The sequence below is a fragment of the Ornithorhynchus anatinus genome, chromosome 16 (assembly GCF_004115215.2).
Source record: "Ornithorhynchus anatinus isolate Pmale09 chromosome 16, mOrnAna1.pri.v4, whole genome shotgun sequence".
In the NCBI taxonomy this organism is placed as follows: domain Eukaryota; kingdom Metazoa; phylum Chordata; class Mammalia; order Monotremata; family Ornithorhynchidae; genus Ornithorhynchus; species Ornithorhynchus anatinus.
In genome coordinates, this window is record NC_041743.1 from 17,530,841 (window position 1) to 17,552,324 (window position 21,484).

A 21,484-nucleotide genomic window follows, 5' to 3' on the forward strand; every position below is an offset into this window, starting at 1 on the left:
TCTTTTAGATTAGGTGTGTCCATTCAGTGAGAACTATGACCTAGCCTTACTGAAAAGAGATCTTTCAAATTTCTTTTATGTTTTCTTGGCAGGAGATCTGCCAAATTGTCCCCTCTTAACTCTCCGCTGGGCTGTTTGAAGTTACAATATTGGAAGACTTTGGGATGTGCGCACATTGTTCCAAATTATGCTTTCATCCCAGTGTTCACTGAAATTAAATTGACCAATTTCTCGTCACATTTTTATTGTTATTCTTTCAAAACCAGACATAAGTAGCTCTTCCAATGATCTTAAATGTTCTTGGAATCAAAGAAAATGCACAGTGAACGATTCTAATGAATGTGACACAGCATGTGAAGAATTTTGAAGCACAAAACCCAAATGAAAATCAATTCTCCTGAGAGTGTCTAGAAAACTAGACTGGCAGCTCTATCTTTCCATTCAGAATTTGGAAATTCAATATCAGATTTTGTGCATCAAGATTTGTTTTCTTAACAAATGGAAAAAATATCCATTGCAAGGGAAAAGTCAAGTACTTAAATTTCTTCTCTTTTTCTTTGCATTTTGGCTTCTTTAAGTAATAAGGCATGCTGCAAAGAATCATAGCGCAATTCTAAAATCAATATATTTTAATAGGAAAAGACAGACACAAAGGCTTAAATGAACTGAATATCTGCACTCTAACAGCAAAGTATTATTCTGATACAGTAGTTACACCCATAAAACATTGTCTATCAGCGTTCTCTGGCAATAGACTTTTTTGGACATTGATACAGAGTTTCATTTGAAAAGCTATCTTTTGACATGCACTCCTTTAGAAGCAGCAGATTCAATCAATCAGTTGTACCTACTGTGTGCAGAGCACTGTACCGAGAGCGAGGGAGAGTGCAATAGAGTTACTATTTACGTTTGCCGCCCTCAAGGAGCTTACAATCGATCAAAAGTGCAGAAGATTCTCGGAAAGAGTTTTGATTTCTTATACTCTCCTTCGAATTGGATTGTCATTTTCCTGTCCTGAAGACTGCACCGTTCAGTTGTTCTTCAGTCATCAATCCTTTTCCCTTACTGATTCCAGTTTTGCAGAATCAGTCCAGTAAAGTATTTCAAATGAACACTGGGAAAAAAATGGGCATACAAAGTTTGTAAATCAGCTACAATTGAAGTGCAGAGTTCGGTTTGTAAGGAAATGAAGCTTTTCCAGTGCATTCCTTTCATGCCAACATCACTTTTTCCTGGGAATTAGGCTTGATGGAAACAAGGTATTTGTAGAAAAATAGTCAGTTATTGGTATTCATAATTATCAAAGCTGGGTTTCTTCTCTACCATCTTGTCCGGGGGTATGACCAATGCTACTTTTCCGGCTGGGGACACTGTTGGGTAGATATGCCAGTGGATCAGGGCGGATTAAGTACCTAAGAGGAAAGGAACATAACTTATTTCAGTTAAACACAGAAATCTACTGCAATATCTGTTCCTGGTCTTTTGCATCGCATCTTTCTGTATATTCTAAGCTGAACCAATTCGCACTTGCAGTGGGCCTCAGGTGCATTTGACCATATTTTCATTTTATTCTCTCTAGACCGTAAGCCCCTCTCAGGGTCACACCTGGAGCGTTCCCAGTCCCCTATCCATCTTGACTAGGGGAGGGAGAGTCAGGCAGAGGCATAGCCATTCCACTCCTAGCTTGGCAATCTGCTACCAGTACAAACTCCCCTGTGCTGGGCTGCAGTGGCATGGGAGAGAATCAAGGGGGAGGACTCAAGCTTATTGAGAGAAAGAGAAAGAGAGAAAAAGAGATAGAGAGAGAGAGAGAGGAGCCTTAACTTCAGAAAGCTTTGAATTTGCCCCCTCAGAGCCCTGGAAAATGATAAGCATAAAGGTAGAATGACATCACTGTTATCTACTTGTCTGCGAAGAACTTCACAAAGCAGCTCTGCTCACTAGCTACATGGAAAACTCAACAGAATAATTTATCAATGGCAGAAGAGTTGTCCGATGATTTTTCTTAGCTTTTAGACTATAGGCCCCCCAGAGGGACAGGGACTGAGTCTAGTTTCCACTTGTGTATTCTTTAGTATAGTGCTCTGCACATAGTAAGCACTTGATAAATACTATCATTACTTCTACTAATATTACTATTAATAGTCCTGCTTAGAAGCAGCGTGGCTCAGTGAAAAGAGCACGGGCTTGGGAGTCAGAGGTCATGGGTTCAAATCCCAGCTCTGCCACTTGTCAGCTGTATGACTGTGGGCAAGTCACAACTTCTCTGTGCCTCAGTTACCTCATCTGGAAAATGGGGATTAAGACTATGAGCCTCACGCGGGACAACCTGATCACCCTGTATCTACCCCAGAGCATAGAACAGTGCTCTGCAAATAACAAATAACAACATTATTATTATTATTGGTGTTCAGTTTTATTCTGTTTTATAATTACTTAAAGTTCAATAACTTTGTATATCAGTGAACAAACCAATTACGCAGGTTAAGCTTTTGAATGTCACTCACTTTGTTTTCTTTACCTTTAAAATAAATGGAACACTTGAAAAATGGACTTTTAAATGAATTAAAGTGTGAAAACGTGGAACTATAGAATTCACCGATACAGCCGTGAAAGCTATTTCAACTATTATTGACTATAGCTATGAGTCTACTGAAGTAAAATACTTCTCAACAGTGATCCGTTGGATTTTCTTGTCCCTGCAGATTTTGCAAGGGCAAGCTATCCTGTTTTGCTAAATAATGTTAGTATTCATTAAATGCTTATGTGCCAAGCACTGTTCTAAGCTCTTAGGTAGATACAAGCTAATCAGGTGGGGCACAATTCCTGTTCCACATGGGGCACACAATCTTAACCTCCAAGCTGCGTGGCTCCGTGGAAAGAGCCCGGGCTTCGGAGTCAGAGGTTATGGGTTCTAATCCTGGCTCCTCTACCTGTCAGTTATGTTACTTTGGGCAAATCACTTAACTTCTTGGTGCCTCAGTTACCTCATCTATAAAATGGGGATCAAGACTGAGGCCCACGTGGGACAACCCGATTACCCTGTATCTACCCCAGCACTTAGAACAGTGCTCGGCACATAGTAAGCCCTTAACAAATATCAACATTATTATTATTATAATTATTACGGATGAGATAACTAAGGCCTAGAGAAGTTAAGTGTCTGGCCCGAGGTCACATAGCAGACATGTGGCAGAGCCAGGATTAAAGCCCATGTCCCTCTGATGCCCAGGCCTGTGCTCTATCCGCTATGTCACCCTACTTCTTTAAATTAGGATGGTATTCTTGGGAATTCATACGAAGATAAATAAAATAAATAAATGTTGGTATTTGTTAAGCGCTTACTATGCACAGAGCACTGTTTTATGTGCTGGGGTAGATACATGGTAATCGGGTTGTCCCACATGAGGCTCATAGTTAATCCCCATTTTACAGATGAGGTAACTAAGGCCCAGAGAAGTGAAGTGACTTGCCCACAGTCACACAGGTGACAAGTGGCAGAGCCGGGATTCGAATCCATGCCCTCTGACTCCCAAGCCCGGGCTTTTTCCATTGAGCCACGCAGCTCAGATGAAGTACTAACCATGAATGTTATACAGAACACTAACGTGATATCTCAGGCATGTGAGTTCAGTTAGGGTTAGGGACTGTAAATGACTAAAATCCACTTGTAGACTGTAAATTCCTTTTAAGCAGGGAACATATCTACCAACTCCATTGCTTTGTACTCTCCCAGCTGCTTTGTACCATTTATTGATTTGTCCAATCAGATTACTCTTTATCTACACCAACCCTTACTCCAGGGCCTGGTACACAATATGTGCTTAATAAATAACAACATTATTATCAAATTGAAAATGCACTGAAAATGAAAATTTGTATTTGTAGACACCCCATCAAACCAAAATTCACTAAAAATCTCATTCCAACTTATTTTCTTAATGGGATTTGTTAAGTGCTTTCCATGTGCCAGTGTTATACATTGGAGCAGATAAAGCTAATCAGATTGGACTCAGTCCATATACCACATGGAGTTCACAGTCTTAATCCCCATTTTACAGAAGAGGTAATTAAAGCACAGAGAGGTTAAGTGACTTGCCCAAGAGGTGACACAGCAGACAAGTGGCGGAGCTGGGAGTTGCTCTTTCAGGAAGCAATTTCTAAAGCTGTTTAATAGCTCTTCTCCCCACCCTATTTCCACCCTTACTGTGACACCAATCTACTTAAATCCTCATCCCATAAAGGTTTAGGTATTCTCCCCATCCCCTCCCCACACAGGACTCACATACGTGTCTTTAAACTCGGTAGTTTCTTTTTACTTTTTACTCTTTTTCCTGTGTGCCTCCCCTACTAGACTGTGAGTCCCTGAACGATAGTCATTTTGTCGGCTAGTCCTACTGTACTTTTCCAAGTATTTAGGCCAGTGTTCTGCACAGAGTGCATGTTTAATAAATACTATTGATGAGTGATAAAAGAAATTTTGAAACAGGAGTGTTATCTTCTGCACATTAATGAACTTAACATGATAGGAAGAGATGAAGAGGAGGAAAGACTCTACGAGGTATTTGGACATATTCATCCCACTGATGCTAATATATGCTAATTTGAAAAATGGATTGTTCTGGAGATTCCAATGCATGAACTAGCAGTCCTACTGAGGCATGGACTAAAATCACTCCAGCTCAGCGAGTATGTTAAGAATCCCTTTGTAACCAACTGTGCAATATTCCATTCATCAAGAGCTTAGTACAGTGCTCTGCACACAGTAAGGGCTCAATCTATACGATTGAATGAGTCAAGTAAGAAAGTCATTATGGATGCGCCACGGATTTAATGATGACATTACGGTGATGATTTTATAGTTCAACAGTGAAAACGGAGATAGTATAACTGAAACCCAAGGACTCATTTTCATCCCTAAGGAAACTATACGAACTCTCACATATGGGCACGAAATGACGGACGAGTGTACTTTAAAAAATTAATCAGGTATTTATTGAATGCCTACTGATTGGTACAAAACACCTGGGAGACTACAGTAGTTATAGGCAACACAATTCCTGATCAGAGGGAGTCTACAATCTAATGGGAAAGACAGATGCACAATATTTCCAGGTAGGAGGAAGAAGTAGTCTAATAGCTGGGCATGAAAATCTTGGTGTAGAAAAGTGCAATGGGGACTGTGAGTGGAACACTGTTAAGACACTACTTGGGAGGTTGTGATCTGGTGAAAAGAAAAATTAATCAGGGGAAAACCTCGTGGATGAGATGAGATTTCAGAAGGGCTTTGAAGATGGGGAGATATGAGATATGAGCGGCTGAGGGAGTTTCGGGCAGGAGGTGGGAGAGTCAAGAAGGCTGCATGGAGGAAAGGTGATCTGGGGCAGAGTGGCGAATGTGAGTGAGGGTGAAGCAGGAGACAGAAAGGGGATGGGTAAGAGGGAGGACGATAGGAAGACTTGAAAGATAGGCTATGTGGGAGACACCTTTCATCTTGACAAGGAAAGAATTGTGTGAAAATAGTAGGAACCTTTCAACAATCTCATAACACATCTTTCTAGAAGATTAGCTGTTGCAAAGGGTAGTACATTTGTTAACATGTGGGATATGGCCTTTGTTCTAAATTTTGAGGGAGCCACCCTTGCCAGTAATAATTTCATTGTTGAGATAAACAACCATCTGTTCTTCATGTGTGAAGACAATACTACTGATTTTATCAGTGCACACAGGTGTAGCAGCTAAAACCCAGGTTAGACTGATGATCTGGTGAAACAGCATGCATCCGGGGAGCAGGAAACTAGAATTTTCATTCTTGCTCTGTTGTGTCACCTTAGGTAAGTCATTTAATTGCTTCAGCCTCAATTTCCTCATTGTTAAAATAGGCATAATGATACTTGTCCCTTCCTCACAGAAATGTTGTGAGCATAATACGAGATAATTGATGTAAAGGGAAATGACGTATCAAATCAAATCAAAACAATAACAATAGAATAATAATAATACAAAGCAATAATAGACAAGAAAAGCATTTACTATGTACCAAGCACTGTACCAGGCCATGGAGTAAACACACTATGACAATCAGACAATTTCTTGCCTGACAAAGGTAGCACAGTTTAAAGGACTACTATACAACTTTGAGTCATGAGGCAGTGAAAATCTCTCCCAGCTCTATTACTGCATTTGATACCTAATATACATAACCCAGTGTTAGTTTCTCCCTCTTGATGCCATGATTTTTCCCAAAATATTTGCTCTAAGCAGCATTTCCGATTATAACTGCTGGACTCTAGAGTGGCCTGGCCTTGAGGCTGCCTCTCAGCTATCCACAGTCCATCTTCAAATCAGTCAATCAATCAGTTAGGTTTATTGAGTGCTGACTGTGCACAGCAGTGTACTAGAAGAAGCAGCGTGGTGCAGTGGAAAGAGCACGGGCTCTGGAGTCAGGGCTCATGAGTTCAAATCCCAGCTTTGCCACTTGTCAGCTGTGTGACTGTGGGCAAGTCACTTAACGTCTCTGTGCCTCAGTTCCCTCATCTGTAAAATGGGGATTAAGACTGTGAGCCCCACGTGGGACAACCTGATTCCCCTGTGTTTACCCCAGCGCTTAGAACAGTGCTCTGCACATAGTAAGCGCTTAACAAATACCAACATTATTATTATTATTATTACTAAATGTTTGAGAAGTATAAATAATAGAGTTGGAAGACCTGTACCTGTTCCCTGCCCACAAGGATCTTACAGTTTAGAGGGAGAGACAGAAATTAAAATAAATTATGAATTTGTGCATAAGTGCTGCAGTGGGGCTAAGGGTGGGGTGAAGAAAGGGTATAAATCTAAGTTTAAGGGCACTGCAGAAAGAAGAGGGAGTAAATTCCATCTCCTCCAGGAAGACTTCCCTGATTAATTCCCGACTCCCCAAGTTGCATCCACCTAATTGTTCATATGTAATCATACCCATCCTCAGCATTCATGTATATATATATATATATATGTATATATATACATATATATACATATATATATATACATATATACATATATATAACTGAAAACTTAATGAATCATTCTCTAGTTATCTAGTTTACATTATCTAGTTTATTCTTGTTCTTCCTTCTGTCCCACTCTTTCAATCAATAAATCAATTAATAGCATTTATTGAGCCTTACTGTGTGCAGAGCACTGTACTATACATTTGGGAAAGGTTAACACAACTGACTTGGTAGACACACAGTCCCTGCCCACAGTGAGTTTACAAGCTATGGGGGAGACATATATTAATGTATGGGGAAATAGTAGAGTAAAATAATATTTACATAAGTACTGTGGGTTTGGGGTTAGTATCGAAGTGCTTAAGGGGTACAAAGCTAAGCATATAGTCAATGCAGAAGGGAGGGTGGATAGGGGAAATAGAAGACAGTCTGGGAAAGTCTCTTGGAGGAGATATAATTTTAGGAAGGCTTTGAAGGTGGGGAGAGTGGTGGACTGTCAGCTATGAAGGGGGATGGAGTTCCAGACTCGAGGGAGAATGCGGGTTAGGGGTCTGTAGCAGGATAGAGAAGATCGAAATACAGACAGTAAGTTAGTGTTAAAGGAGCGAGTTTGCAGGTTGGATTGAAGTGGGAGATCAGATCAAATTTTCTCTGTCTACCTCATCACATATTAAGCTCCTTTAGGACAAGAAACATTTGTTTTGCTTCTTTTGAATTCTTCCAAATATTTAGTGCAATGTTCTGCATCCAGTAGGTATTCAATAAATACCAATGATTGATATTTGAGGTTTCTTTTAAGGTTTGGCTTCAGTGTTTTTATAGTGCCTAAAGGACTTTCTACAGTTATCCTAGTTTAGCTGCCAATACAAGCAGTTGTTTGGATATCTTCTTGTCATCCAGTCGTCTCATATGTATAGCAGTAAAGGAATTATGTGAAAAACATTAATGTTTGTGAGTCGGTCTTGCTACTTGATAAGTTTTACACATCAATAGTAGTAACAGAATGGCCTTAGAGGTCTATCATGCCACCAATCCCTTGCCATCTGGCTTGGAACTCCCTCCCTTTTCTTATCCAATGCTCAAGTGCTCAGTATAGTGCTTTGCACACAGTAAGTGCTCAATAAATACAACAATACAATACAGAGAAGCAGCGTGGCTTAGTGGAAAGAGCACGGGCTTGGGAGTCAGAGGTTATGGGTTCTACTCCCAGCTCCCCCACTTGTCTGCTGTGTGACCTTGGGCAAGTCACTTCACTTCTCTGTGCCTCAGTTACCTCATCTGTAAAACTGGGGATTAAAAATAAAATGTGAGCTCACGTGGGACAATCAGATTACCCTGTATCTACCCCAGCGCTTAGAACAGTGCTCTGCACATAGTAAGCGCTTAACAAATGTCATTATTATTACAACTGAATGAATGAATATCTGACAGACATTCACTCTTCCCACCTTCAAAACCTTATTAAAAACACAACTCTAAGAGGCCTTCCAGACTAAGCCCTCATTTCCTCTTCTCCCACTCTCTTCTTCATCGCCCTTGAACAAGGATTTTCACACTTTATTCCCTCCTCGTCCACCCCCACAGTACTTCATATCCTTAATTTATTTATTCATATTAATGTCTGTCTCCCCCTCTAAAATGTAAACTCATTACGAGTAGGGAACTTGCCTACCAACTCTGTTTTACGGTACTCTCCCAAGCACTTAGTACAGTGTTCTGCACACAGTATGTGCTCAATAAATACAATTGATTGATTCAGAAATGGACAAAAGTCTAATTTGGTCTGTGTGGAAGTCCAAGCCTCCTAGTAATATAGAAATCTGACCCTATAAATTGTCTGGCAGAGTTTCGGTTTGTTCTGAAAATTGATCCAAGTTGGAACCACCCTGTCTCTGTATTTCACAAAGGATACATTAGCCATTTTGAGTCACTTTTCTGCCTCCTTGTTTGACTTGGCATCACTGGACAGTGTGCTGCCCAAGTAATGAATTTAGTAACACCATTCAATTCTGTCGGTGATGTTGCGTCTTTGCTGGTACCAAACCCCAGTGTTCTTCAGACAAACTGTCCATCCACGGAACTTTGCCAATTCAGAGAATAGATTCATAATAATCTCCATCATGTCTTGTGTAGGTGCTTCCAGGTCAGTTACCAGCACATGGGAGCTCGTGTATGAGTGATTCATAGTATAATAATAGTTTTGTTAAGCGCTTACTATGTGCCAAGCACTGTTCTAAGCACTGGGGTAGATAGAAGATAATCGTGTTGGACACAGTCCCTGTTCCACATGGGGCTCACAGTCTTAATCCCCATTTTAGAGATGGGGAAACTGAGGCACAGAGAAGTGAAGCGACTTGCGCAAGGTCTCACAGAAGACAAGTGGGGGAGTGAGGGTTAGAACCCATGACCTTATGACTCCCAGGCCTGTGCTCTATCCACTATGCCATGGTGCTTCCCAAAATCAAGGTATCTTGATGTAACTCTCATCCTATGGTAATGAGAGTTTTCCAAAGGACCGGAATCGCATTTTTAGCCCAGATTTCAGATCCCTCACTGTGTTCTTGATCCTGAGTAAGAAAATTAATCAAATAAGACTAGAAAAAGATGGGCTGCTCCAAGTTTGAAACAGCCAACTACAGCAATGTGGAATAATCTTGAGAGCCTGACAAACTTCTCTGGGTAGAGAAACATTTGTTTCCAAAGGTTATATGTTGTTCTCTAGTTTTATCCCCTGAGTTTCACATGACCCAGAGATCACACTTTTGTGGTGCCCTCCCCAAATCTGCAGCTGCATTCCTAGAGCAGGTGGACCAGCTTCACGAGGTCCTTCAGTAATCTGTCCAAGATGACTCTGATTAAGGTCTTGCCTATGATGGAGAGCTGGGAGGTACTAAAAATATTCCCTCCATCAACATTCTCACATTTTTTCTCAAAGATGGGTAGACTATTTATCACGGCACATCTTCAGCAGTTGAAGGTTTACTAAGAAGATTGATGCCGTTCTTTGAAAACGATCCCATTCTCCTCCTGGTTGAAGGAATTTTGAATTTTCATTAAAATTACTTCTTTATCTGTGAGGAGAACAAAACCATTAGTCCTCAAGGTTGTAAGCTCCTACTCTGTTGTACTGTTCTTTGCCAAGCACTTAGTACAGCACACAGTAAGCGCTCATTAAATACCAGTGAGTGATTGATTTTCATGGTTCTGGGACAATGGGCGTAGGTCCGTATGCATTTCCTCATGATTTACTTTTGGTTTTGTAGCCTTGTGTCTCTTAAGCCATGGAGCCCCACCAATATCCACAGATGCTTCTTTCCTTGTTCTGTATTAAATTACATAGGCTTCCATAATCCTTCTTTTGGCAGGGTGCTCTTGATTTACTGCTTATTTTTCCACCTTGGATCCTGGAACCGTTCTCATCAAACCAGTCCTGGTATTCCATCCTGGAACCGCCTACAGGCTTAGGGGAATTTGGGAAGAGAATAGCCCATAGAGAAGCCCAATTGTTGTTGTCACTTTAAACGAGACAGATGGCATTTCTTGCCCTAATATGACTTATTTGATGTTACTGCAAAGTTATGGATGTGTTTCTTCTTTCTTTAGGAGTTTGACTTTCATTCAACTGTGTAGTTTAGAAGCTGATTCACAATTCGCTGACTTTTCGTCAATAGGAAAACCAGTCAGTTATTCAATTGTATTTGCTGTGTGCTTACTATTTGCAGAGTGCTGTACTAAGCGTTTGGGAGAGTAGCTTATAACAATAATAGAGACACTCCCTGTCCACAATGAGCTTACAGGCTAGAGGGATCAATAAAATGAAATCATCTTACATTTTCATATTCTTAACTTGCAGATGTTAAAAAGTAGCCATATCTTAACCAGAAGAAAAGCATTAACTTATGCATGAAAGTAAAGAACCAAAATTATGTACATTTCTCATATGATTTATATCTGACTTACACAACATCATTCAGCTCCAGTCTCGTGTCTGGAGAAGGATTTATCAGGATGTAGGAGAGGGTGTTTTGATGATCATTCATTTCATCTAGAGGACAAAGAAATACAGGGTTTTTTTTAGATTTTTCATATTCAATGTGAAAATTACTTTTTTCGTTAAACTAATCAACTCTAACAGCCAGCAATGTGGTAATATCAAGTTTCGATTTTTTTTTTCCAATAAGACTGTTAATACATTACTTAACAGAGAAAATTGTTTTCAAATTATTTCCTTTGGAAGTGTCTGATACGCATTTATTTTTCCTTCCCAAAAGTGATGGAAAAATCAATCTAAATCTGTTTAGAGAAATCCAGGTTGTCTGTCAGTCAGTCAATCAATTGTATTTATTGAGGCCTTACTCTGTGCAGAGCACTGTACTCAGCACTTGGGAGAGTACAGTATAACAATATAACAGATTCACTGCCCACAATGAGCTGCCAGTATAGAGACTGTGATGTTCTAATTAAAGCTATCTCACATTTAGTCCACACAGGAGGAAAGGAAGCCACCCATCTACTCCTTGATGTCCTTCCTAGCAGGAAAACTCGTTCCCGAACCATGTCAGTAAAATATCTGAGGTCACCACTGGGATGAAATCCATCCCTGGTGGTGTAGAGAAGCAGCGTAGCTCAGTGGAAAGAGCCTGGGCTTGTGAGTCAGAGGTCATGGGTTTGAATCCTGGCTCTGCCACTTGTCAGCTGTGTGACTGTGGGCAAGTCATTTCACTTCCCGTGCCTCAGTTACCTCATCTGTAAAATGGGGATTAAGACTGTGAGCCTCACATGGGACAACCTGATTACCCTGTATCTACCCCAGTGCTTAGAACAGTGCTCTGCACATAGTCAGTGCTTAACAAATATCAACGTTATTATTATTATGAAATAGGACTGGAGGGTTAGCAATTTGGAGGAGAAACACAGCCATTTTAGCGAGTTACTGGGGGTCAGAGGCCATGGGTTCTAATCCCGGATCTGCCACCTGTCAGCTGTGTGATTGTGGGCAAGTCACTTCACTTCTCTGTGCCTCAGTTTCCTCATCTGTAAAATGGGGATTAACTGAGAGCCTCACATGGGACAACCTGATGATGCTGTATCTACCCCAACGCTTAGAACAGTGCTCTGCATGTAGTAAGTGCTTAACCAATACCAACATTATTATTATTATTATTAAACTATAATAAGGATTAATAGCAGAGCTCACCTGTCAAATACCATCAATGGGCAGGGATCTGTTGCCGATTTGTACATTCCAAGCGCTTAGTACAGTGCTCTGCACACAGTAAGTGCTCAATAAATACTATTGAATGAATGAATGAATGAAATACCAATGGAAGGACCCACAGGCAGAGAGCCTAAGAGGAGGCCATTCCCCAAGGAAAGGCAGTGATCATAAAGAAAGGGACACTAGGAAAATCCTCCAGCACCATTTCAGTGACCTAAGAGGTACCAGGGGAGGAGGAAGCTGCCCATCTTTGGGAAAGTTATCCGCTCATGGGAATCAGTGTTTATGAATGGATTTCTTTCTAAGCATCATTGCTCACATATGATGATGTTTGTGGTCATTTCTAGGATGAAGCCAAAGAGCTAACTGGCTCTTAAGTAGGTATTTTTGCGGAGCTACACTACCTCATTAGTAACCTGTGGTTAACTCTGTAAATTGATGATATTAGTTATTGATAATCTCTAGAGTTTGCGTGAGAGAACTTGCGGCTGATGGAGGCATGCTACTGCAGGTCCAAGAAGGGCAGGGAATGAGGAAGTTCTACGAGCCCTGGCAACTGGCCTCCTGGATGCACAACTGGCTTAGAGAAGCAGCGTGGCTCAGTGGAAAGAGCACGGGCTTGGGAGTCAGAGGTCATGGGCTCGAATCCCGGCTCTTCCACTTGTCAGCTGTGTGACTTTGGGCAAATCACTTAACTTCTCTGTTCCTCAGTTTCCTCATCTGTAAAATGGGGATGAAGATTGTGAGCCTCCCTTGGGACAACCTGATTACCCTGTATCTACTCCAGCGCTTAGAACAGTGCTCTGCACATAGTAAGCGCTTAAGAAACACCAACATTAATTATTCACAATTGTCTTTAAGGCACCGAATCAGCCATCTCCCACTTACCTTTCCTCGCTCCTTCCCCAGTCCAGCTCAACCTGCACACTTGACTACTCTAATACCAACCTATTTCCTGTGTGTCCATCTTGTCTCTCTCTCCATCGACATTTTGTTTATGCCTCCCTCTGGCCTTGGACTCCCTATCTCTTCATATCGGTGCACCATTCTCCCCCGCTTCAATGCCCTTACTGAAATCACTTTGCCTCCATGAACCCTGAATGTCTCTTATCTCCTCAGCTTACTCTCCCTCCCTTCTGTGTCATGTATGAATTTAAGTCTATACCAGCTAAACACTTCAATCAACACTCCTCCTCTATCCCCATGGCACTTATGTACATATTGTTCTATACTCTGCTGCTTTCCCTAACCCCCTTGTCTTGTCTTATGCCATCGAGTCATTTCCCACCCATAGCGACACCACGAACACATCTCTCCCACAACGCCCCACTCTCCATCTGCAATCATTCTGGTAGTGTACCTAACTGTAATTTATTTTAATGTCTATCTCCCCTTCTAAACCATAACTTCTTAAGGGAAGGGATTTTGTCTGCCTACTTTATTGTACACTACGATGCGCATAATACAGAACAGACATTTGTACTAAGCATCCCCAAAACACTACTGGTTGATTGATTGACTGTAATGAAACAAAACCCATCACTGGAATTTGCTCAGTAACCTTTACTGAATGTGGACTGATTGTTTGTTACTAAGCACCTGGGAGCAAGACACGGATTCCTTGACCTCGAGCTTTCAATCATATTTCATCCTGGAATCCTGAGGTCAGTACCAACCTGTCTGATTCAAAGGGAACATTTTGGATTGTTTCCTCTCCATCCCCATCCACTCCTCTCTTGGACTTCTGGTGGTGAGGTATAGTTTCGGGAAGGAGAGATTACAGAGAGGAAATATTGGGCAGGTCTGAAGGTTGAGTGAGACCGTTCCTTCTGCCAGAGAATAGGAAGCATGACATTTGGAATTCTACCCCTATATACAAAATAAGGTCAGGGTATCCAAATTGTCATCAGTTATCTGTGACTAATTTCTTTGTCATAATACTGATGTTATTATTAGGAATAATAATAATATTTGTTAAGCACTTACTATGGCCTGTGTATTGTGCCTAGTGATGGGGTAGCTATAGGATAAGCAGATTGGACACAGTCCCTGACCCTCATGGGGCTTACAGTCTAATGGGGAGGGAAAATAAGTATTTCATCCCCATTTTATAGATGAAGAAACCAAGAAACAGAAAAGTTAAGGAGCTTGCCCGTGGTCACACACCAGGCAGGTGGCAGAATGGTAATGCAGCACTAGGCCTGGGAAAGTGCCTACCCAGAGGCCTAGGAGAACAGGACAAGTCAAATCTTGACAAGTTTCATGATCTGTAAAATGGGGATTAAATACTTGTTTTCCTTTCCCATTAGAGTTTGACTGTGAGCCACATGTGGGAGATATCTTGCATTTACTTGAACTCTTGGTCAGCCCTTGGTACATAGTAGGGGCTTAAGAAATTGAGAGGCAGCGTGGCTTAGTGATCGAGGGTTCTAATCCCAGCTCTGCCACTTGTCAGTTATGTGACTTTGGGCGAGTCACTTAACTTCTCTGTGCCTCAGTTCCCTCCTCTGTAAAATGGGGATTGAGACCGTGCGCCCCATGTGGGACAAACTGATAACCTTGTATCCCCTCCAGTGCTTAGAACAGTGGTTGGCACATAGTAAGCGCTTAACAAATACCATCATTGTTTTAGAGTCTGAGCCTGGGAGTCCGAAGGACCTGGGTTCTAATCCCAGTTCTGCCACTTCTCTGCTATGTAACCTTGGGCAAATCACTTCATCTCTCTGGCCTTAGTACCTCATCTATAAAATGAGGCTTAAGACTGTGAGCCCCACATGGGACAAAGACTGTGTCCAATATGATTGGCTTGTACCTACCCAGTGCTTAATACAGTGCCAGGCATAGAGTAGGCATTTAACAAATACCATAAAAAATTTCTGTAAATAAACCTGCCTTCTTATTACTTGTACTGGCATCCTGTGGCCATCCTGTGAAGCACAGTGAATACGCTTAGACTTGGAAAATTCTTTCCTTCTCAATCTTGATACTATAAAAGAAGTGAGTGTGTCTGTTTTCTATTTGCATTATCTGTTTCCTGAGCCTCTGCCACTTGCTTGCATTCATTCATTCATTCAATTGTATTTACTTAATGCTTATTGAGTGCAGAGCACTGTACTAAGCACTTGGGAGAATATAGCAATATTAATAATGTTGGTATATGTTAAGAGCTTACTATGTATCAAGCAGTGTTCTAAGTGCTGGGGTAGATACAAGGTCATCAGTTGTTCCACATGGGGCTCAGTCTTAATCCCCATTTTACAGATGAGGTAACTGAGGCCCAGAGAAGTTAAGTGACTTGTCCAAAGTCACTCAGGTGATAAGTGGCGTAGTTGGAATTAGAAACCACGACCTCTGACTCCAGGCCCGTGCTCTTTCCACTAAGCCACGCTGCTTCTCTGCGTGGCTTAGTGGAATATAACAATATAACAATCATCCCAAAGTCCCTCAAATAGCAAGTCAATATGACTAGATCAGGCGGTCACCACAATTCACATTGCATTAAAATATAAATCCAGATCGTTCAGTATTTTTCAAGGTCATACCGTATCCTGCTGTGGAAAGACCCAAGTGTTTCATTCTGTTTTTCACCAGTTCCGCGAGCTCCTGTCTTTCCGACCTCCTGTAAAGGTTGAGGCGCTGCTGGCTTATCTTTTCAGCGGTTTTGCCGGAGTGTTTGGGAACTTTCCGGCTCAGCCTCCGGGCCCACTGCATGCTCTTCCGCCGCAGCAGCGGATGGTCCGACTGGTCGCTCGATGTTGAGTTGCGATGATTGTTACGATGGTGAATGGGCTCTTTGGTGTCTTTGGTGTCTTCCCATTCTTCTACACTGATAGAAATTTGCGACTTTAAAACGAAATGAATGCTAATATTAGGCATCTGAGTAAATAGGTTTTTATTAGCAATAGAAAATAAATTTCAATAGACACAAGGCAGAAGAGATAGGAAGAAAAATCTAAAGCACAGTGAATGTTAAACCATAGAAAATAACAGATTTCTAGAAAAAAATTGGTAATAACTCAATAGAAAAATATTCATTCATTCAGTCATTTCTTGAGTGCTTACTGTGTGCAGAGCACTGTACTAAGTGCTGGGAAAGTACAATTCAGCAACAGAGAGACAATACCTACCCAACAATTGGCTCATAGTCTAGAATGGGGGAGACAAACATCAAAACAAGTAAACAGACAAACGATGAGCCTGCAAATCTGAATGTTAGTTCTGCAATTACATTATGCGTGCTTCTGAATGGTTAAGCCATTCTTTATTAAATAACTACCTATCTAATACCAAATTTACTCAAATAATTGCCTCTACCATATAATTTTCCCCTGCACCGCGTTTTTGAGGAGGAAATGAGGATTGTGTTTGTGAGTTGGAGAAGCAGCGTGGCTCAGTGGAAAGAGCATGGGCTTTGGAGTCAGGGCTCATGAGTTTGAATCCCAGCTCTGCCACTTGTCGGCTGTGTGACTGTGGGCAAGTCACTTAACTTCTCTGTGCCTCAGTTCCCTCATCTGTAAAATGGGGATTAAGAGTGTGAGCCCCATGTGGGACAACCTGATTCCCCTATGTCTACCCCAGCGCTTAGAACAGTGCTCGGCACATAGTAAGCGCTTAACAAATACTAACAATAATAATAATAATATGAGCAGTAATGGTGCATGCCTGGATAGAGAGGGGAGAAGGGTCCAAACACATTAATGCTCCAGATTCAAGTTTGTTCTGGGGACTTTCTTTGCTGGGATGTCTGAACTCCGGGTTAGGAGAGGAAGGGTTAATTCACTGAGGGTCTATTGTACGGGGTATTGGAAGGGAAGAGAAGTAAGACACACAGCCTCATGTGACTTTTTATCTTCCTTTTCCTTCTCTCTTTATTGCTAGATTTAGCAGCGAGAAGCCGAGAAATGAGAAACAGCATGGCTTGGTGGACAGAGTATGGGCCTGGGAGTCAGAAAGACATGGGTTCTAATCTAGACTCTGCCACGTGTCTGCTGTGCGACCTTGGACAAATCATTTAACTTCTCTGGGCCTCAGTTACCTAATCTGTAAAATGGGGATCAAGACTGTGAGCCCCAAATGGCACAGGGACTGTGTCCAATCTTATTAACTTGTATTTACTCCAGTGCTTTTAGAACAATGCTTGGCACATAGTAAGCAGTTACATCCCATAATAATAATAATAATTTTCTCATGCAATAGCCCCATTCATTCCCCATTTTGGAGCTGCAAAAATTAGTTTTAAAAGAGGAGCAATTTTGCAAGTAAATATAGTAATGGAAAGTAACCACTAATAAAAGAGTAAATAAGCATTACTACTCAATCAATGATATTTATTGAGTGCTTATTATGTGCACAGCACTATACTAAGCACTTGGGAGAGTACAAAAGAATTAGAGGACACATTCCCTGCCCATACAAGCTTTCAGTCCAGAAGGGGAGTACTAATACTCTACACTGTTCTGCTACTAAAATTAGAATATCATGTTTAAACTCTGAACCAAATATATTCTTTTTGTGCATTAAAACATAAATTGCATACTGTCGATTAGGGATTCAATTGTTCAAACACTGATGATGTAAATGATGCAATGAAGACTACTTCATTTATTTCTCCCTTAAAATGTTTCTCATTAAAACAAATCATATCTACTTTTTTTCTAAATTCAGGTGAATAAACAGTTTGCTTTTCTGAATATTTAAGAATTGTATTGTAAAAACAGTGGTATGGCTTCCTTTATTTTTAACTGAGGAAGAGAAGCTTCAAAATGTCAAATCGGATCAATTCAGTCTTTTATCCAGAAATGCTTTTCTGCAAACATTAGAAAGTGAATCATGTTATTTGTTTAGAAAAATCTACAAAAATTTAGATCTTCTCATCTGGGTGAATTTTTTTTTTAAACCCTACATATTATAGTTTTCGAATAAACTTTTGAGTATACTGTTGCCTTTGAGAAGCTTGTTTTCTTGACTCAAAATTGCAACATTGTGGGAAGGGAGCGTGACTACCAACTCTTCCAAGTACATAGTATAGAGCTCTGTACAGAATAAGCACTCTATGAATATGAATGACTGATTGATAAATACTGTACCCTCTGAAAATGTCAAAGTGTGAAAATGCACATTTGTAAAAGTAATTCTGTAAAACAACTAGAATACAATTTATATAAACCTGGTATCAGACTACAGATCCATCTCTAACTAGTCCAAATATATTTTGAGAGGTTGCAGAAGACAGCGAATTGTTCTCTGAGCCTACTTTGAGAGCAGAACATTTTCACTGGAGAATTCTGTTTCTCATGGGGTGGGGAGGTGGCCAAAGTAGCTTTGTAGGAGATATGGATACTAGAAATTAGGAGTTGCCATGGATTTGGGTGACAGTGGTGAAGAATTACAGTTAACAGAGAAGCAGCATGGAAACAGCACAGGTCTGGGAGTCAGAGGACCTGGGTTCTAGTTCCGCCTCTGCTACTCGTCTGATTGTATGATCTTGGACAAGTCATTTGACTTCTCTGTGCCTTGGTTTCCTCATCCGTGAAATAATAATAATAATAATGGTTAGTTGCTTACTACGCGCCAGGCACTGTACTACACGCTGGGGTGGATATAAGCAAATTGGGTTGGACACAGGGAGGATAATGGGATCTTGGATGGATGTGGGGGCAGGCTCTCTGGTTAAAAAGGGGAAAAAAATCACTGTCTTTAGAAGAACTCAGAGGCAGCAAGGCCCAGTGCATAAAGCACAGGCCAGGGAGTCAGAAGAACCTGGGTTCTAATCCTGGCTCTGCCACCTGTCTGCTGTATGACCTAGGGCAAGTCACATCACTTCTCTTCACCTCAGCTACCTGAGGTGTAAAATGGGGATTAAGATCGTGAGCCCCGTGTGGGACATGGCCTATGTTCAACCTGATTAGCTTGCATCTACACCGGTGCTTAGCACAGTCCCTGGCACATAGTAAGCCCTTAACAAATACCATAAAAAAGAAGAAAATCTATTAGAGGAAGCAACTCTACTACAATATCAATGTGAGGTAACATCATTTTTCCTCATATTGGTTATCTTGGTCCCAAAGGTGCAAGATGAAAGACTATAAACTTGGGTTTATGAAAATCTAATATCACTTAAATATCAGTTTCATTGCTAGTTATAAAAATACATTTTATGATCACTCTAATATCAAATATTTTTATAACTGTTTCCTTCATTACAATAAAGGCTCTCTGTGGGCAGGGAACACATTTTATACTTCTGTTGTCCATCCCCAAAGACTCAGTACAGTGCCTTACACGTCGTTGCTGCTTCAATAAATATCATTATGGCCACTAACAAGACTGTGTCCCTTGGAAATTGCTTTGAAAATAGAAGTCAGAGAAATGCGAGAGTTTAGTTATTTTAACCACTCAACTCACAGCCTCCATGACTGCTTATCTCTCTTTAACACCGGCTTTGAAGCACTCTCCCGTCTCCTACCTTACCTCCCTGATATCCTACTATATCCCAGCCAGCACACTCCTCTAGTGCCAGCTTTCTCACTGTGCCCTGATAATAATAATAATAATAATGGTATTTGTTAAGTGCTTACTATGTGCAGAGCACTGTTCTAAGCACTGATGAGATCTATAATGTTAATAATGTTGGTATTTGTTAAGTGCTTACTATGTTGCAGAGCACTGTTCTAAGCGCTGAGGTAGATACAGGGTAATGAGGTTGTCCCAAGTGAGGCTCACAGTCTTAATCCCCATTTTACAGATGAGGTAACTGAGGCACAGAGAAGTTAAGTGAATTGCCCACAGTCACAAGGTTGACAGCTGACAAGTGGCAGAACTGGGATTCGAACTCATGACCTCTGACTCCCAAGCCCATGCTCTTTCCACTGAGCCACGCTGCTTCTCAGTCTAGATTGAGAATTCTCAATTCTCAATCTCAATTCTCAGATCTAGAGAAGCAGCATAGTGTAGTGGATAGAGCCCGGGCCTGGGAGTCAGAAGGTCATGGGTTCTAGTTCTGGCTCCACCACTTGTCTTATGTGTGACCTTGGGCAAGTCACTTCACTTCTCTGGCCCTCATTTATATCATCTGTAAAATGGGGATTGAGACTGTGCGTCTCATGTGGGTCACTGAATGTATCTACCCCGATTTACTTGCATCCACCCTAGTGCTTGGCACATAGTAAGCACTTAACAAATACCAAAAAAAAAAAAAGAAAGCAACATGATGGGGAAGAAGTTGGGTTAAGGGAGGGCCCTAAATAATCCAGCTATCTACTCATCTCCCTTCTTCTGTTCCTGCCTAAACTTCTCAAAAGGGTTGTCACACCTTCCAGTTCCTCTTCTCCAACTCCCTCCTCTTGCTTTACAACTTCTCTACAACTTCTTTCATTCAATAGTATTTATTGAGCGCTTACTATGTGCAGAGCACTGTACTAAGCACTTGGAATGAACAAGTCGGCAACAGATAGAGACAGTCCCTGCCCTTTGACGGGCTTACAGTCTAATCGGGGGAGACAGACAGACAAGAACAATGGCAACAAATAGAGTCAAGGGGAAGAACATCTCGTAAAAACAATGGGAACTAAATAGAATCAAGGCGATGTACATTTCATTAACAAAATAAATAGGGTAACTTCTAGGGAAGTTCCACAGACTAGTGCATAGGGCATGGGCCTGGGAGTCAGAAGGTCATAGGTTCTAATCCTGGCTCTGCCACATGTCTGCTGTGTGACCTTGAGCAAGCCGATTAACTTCCTTGTGCCTCAGTTACCTCAGCTGTAAAATGGGGATCAAGGCTGTGAGCACCACGTAGGACAGGGACTGTGTCCAACCCATTTTGCTTGTATCCATCCCAGCATTTAGTAGAGTGCCTGGCACAAAGGAAGCACTCAATAAATACCATAATAATTATTTTTATTATCATTACAATCCAGCTTCTGCCCCCTTCACTTCACTGTTCTACTACTGTTCTCTTCAAGGTCAGCAATGACATCCTCTTTGCCATATCTAACAAATTCTGTACCTCTCGACTTTCCTTGGTATTGTGGAACCGCTCCAACCTCCAGGGAAAACTACCTGACCTTGGTTTCTTTGACACTCTTCTCTTTAATCTACTCTGGATCTACCTACTCCCAAATCAGGGAAGCAGTGTGGCTTAGTGGAAAAAGCACAGGCCTGGGGATCAGAAGATCTGGGTTCTAACTCCACCTCCACCACTTATTTGCTACGTGACCTTGGGCAAGTCACTTAAGTTTTCTGTGCCTCAGTTTCCTCAACTGTAAAATGGAGA

The 21,484-nt window shown here is 41.3% G+C and overlaps 1 protein-coding gene across 7 annotated transcripts in view; it reads right to left on the bottom strand.

Annotated features, from left to right (window-relative positions):
* Window positions 1-227: 227 nt before the first annotated feature.
* Window positions 228-21,484, bottom strand: part of KCNT2 (potassium sodium-activated channel subfamily T member 2) — a 397,559-nt gene continuing 376,302 nt past the window's right edge. For all 7 annotated transcript variants that reach the window (XM_029081285.2, XM_029081284.2, XM_029081282.2 and 4 more), the window contains 3 exons: window positions 15,753-16,053; window positions 10,953-11,037; window positions 228-1,412 (listed from right to left, as the gene is read on the bottom strand). In XM_029081285.2, the coding sequence (XP_028937118.1) occupies window positions 1,301-1,412; window positions 10,953-11,037; window positions 15,753-16,053 (498 nt within the window). In that variant the 3' untranslated portion in view covers window positions 228-1,300. The remainder of the gene's footprint in view (window positions 1,413-10,952; window positions 11,038-15,752; window positions 16,054-21,484) is intronic.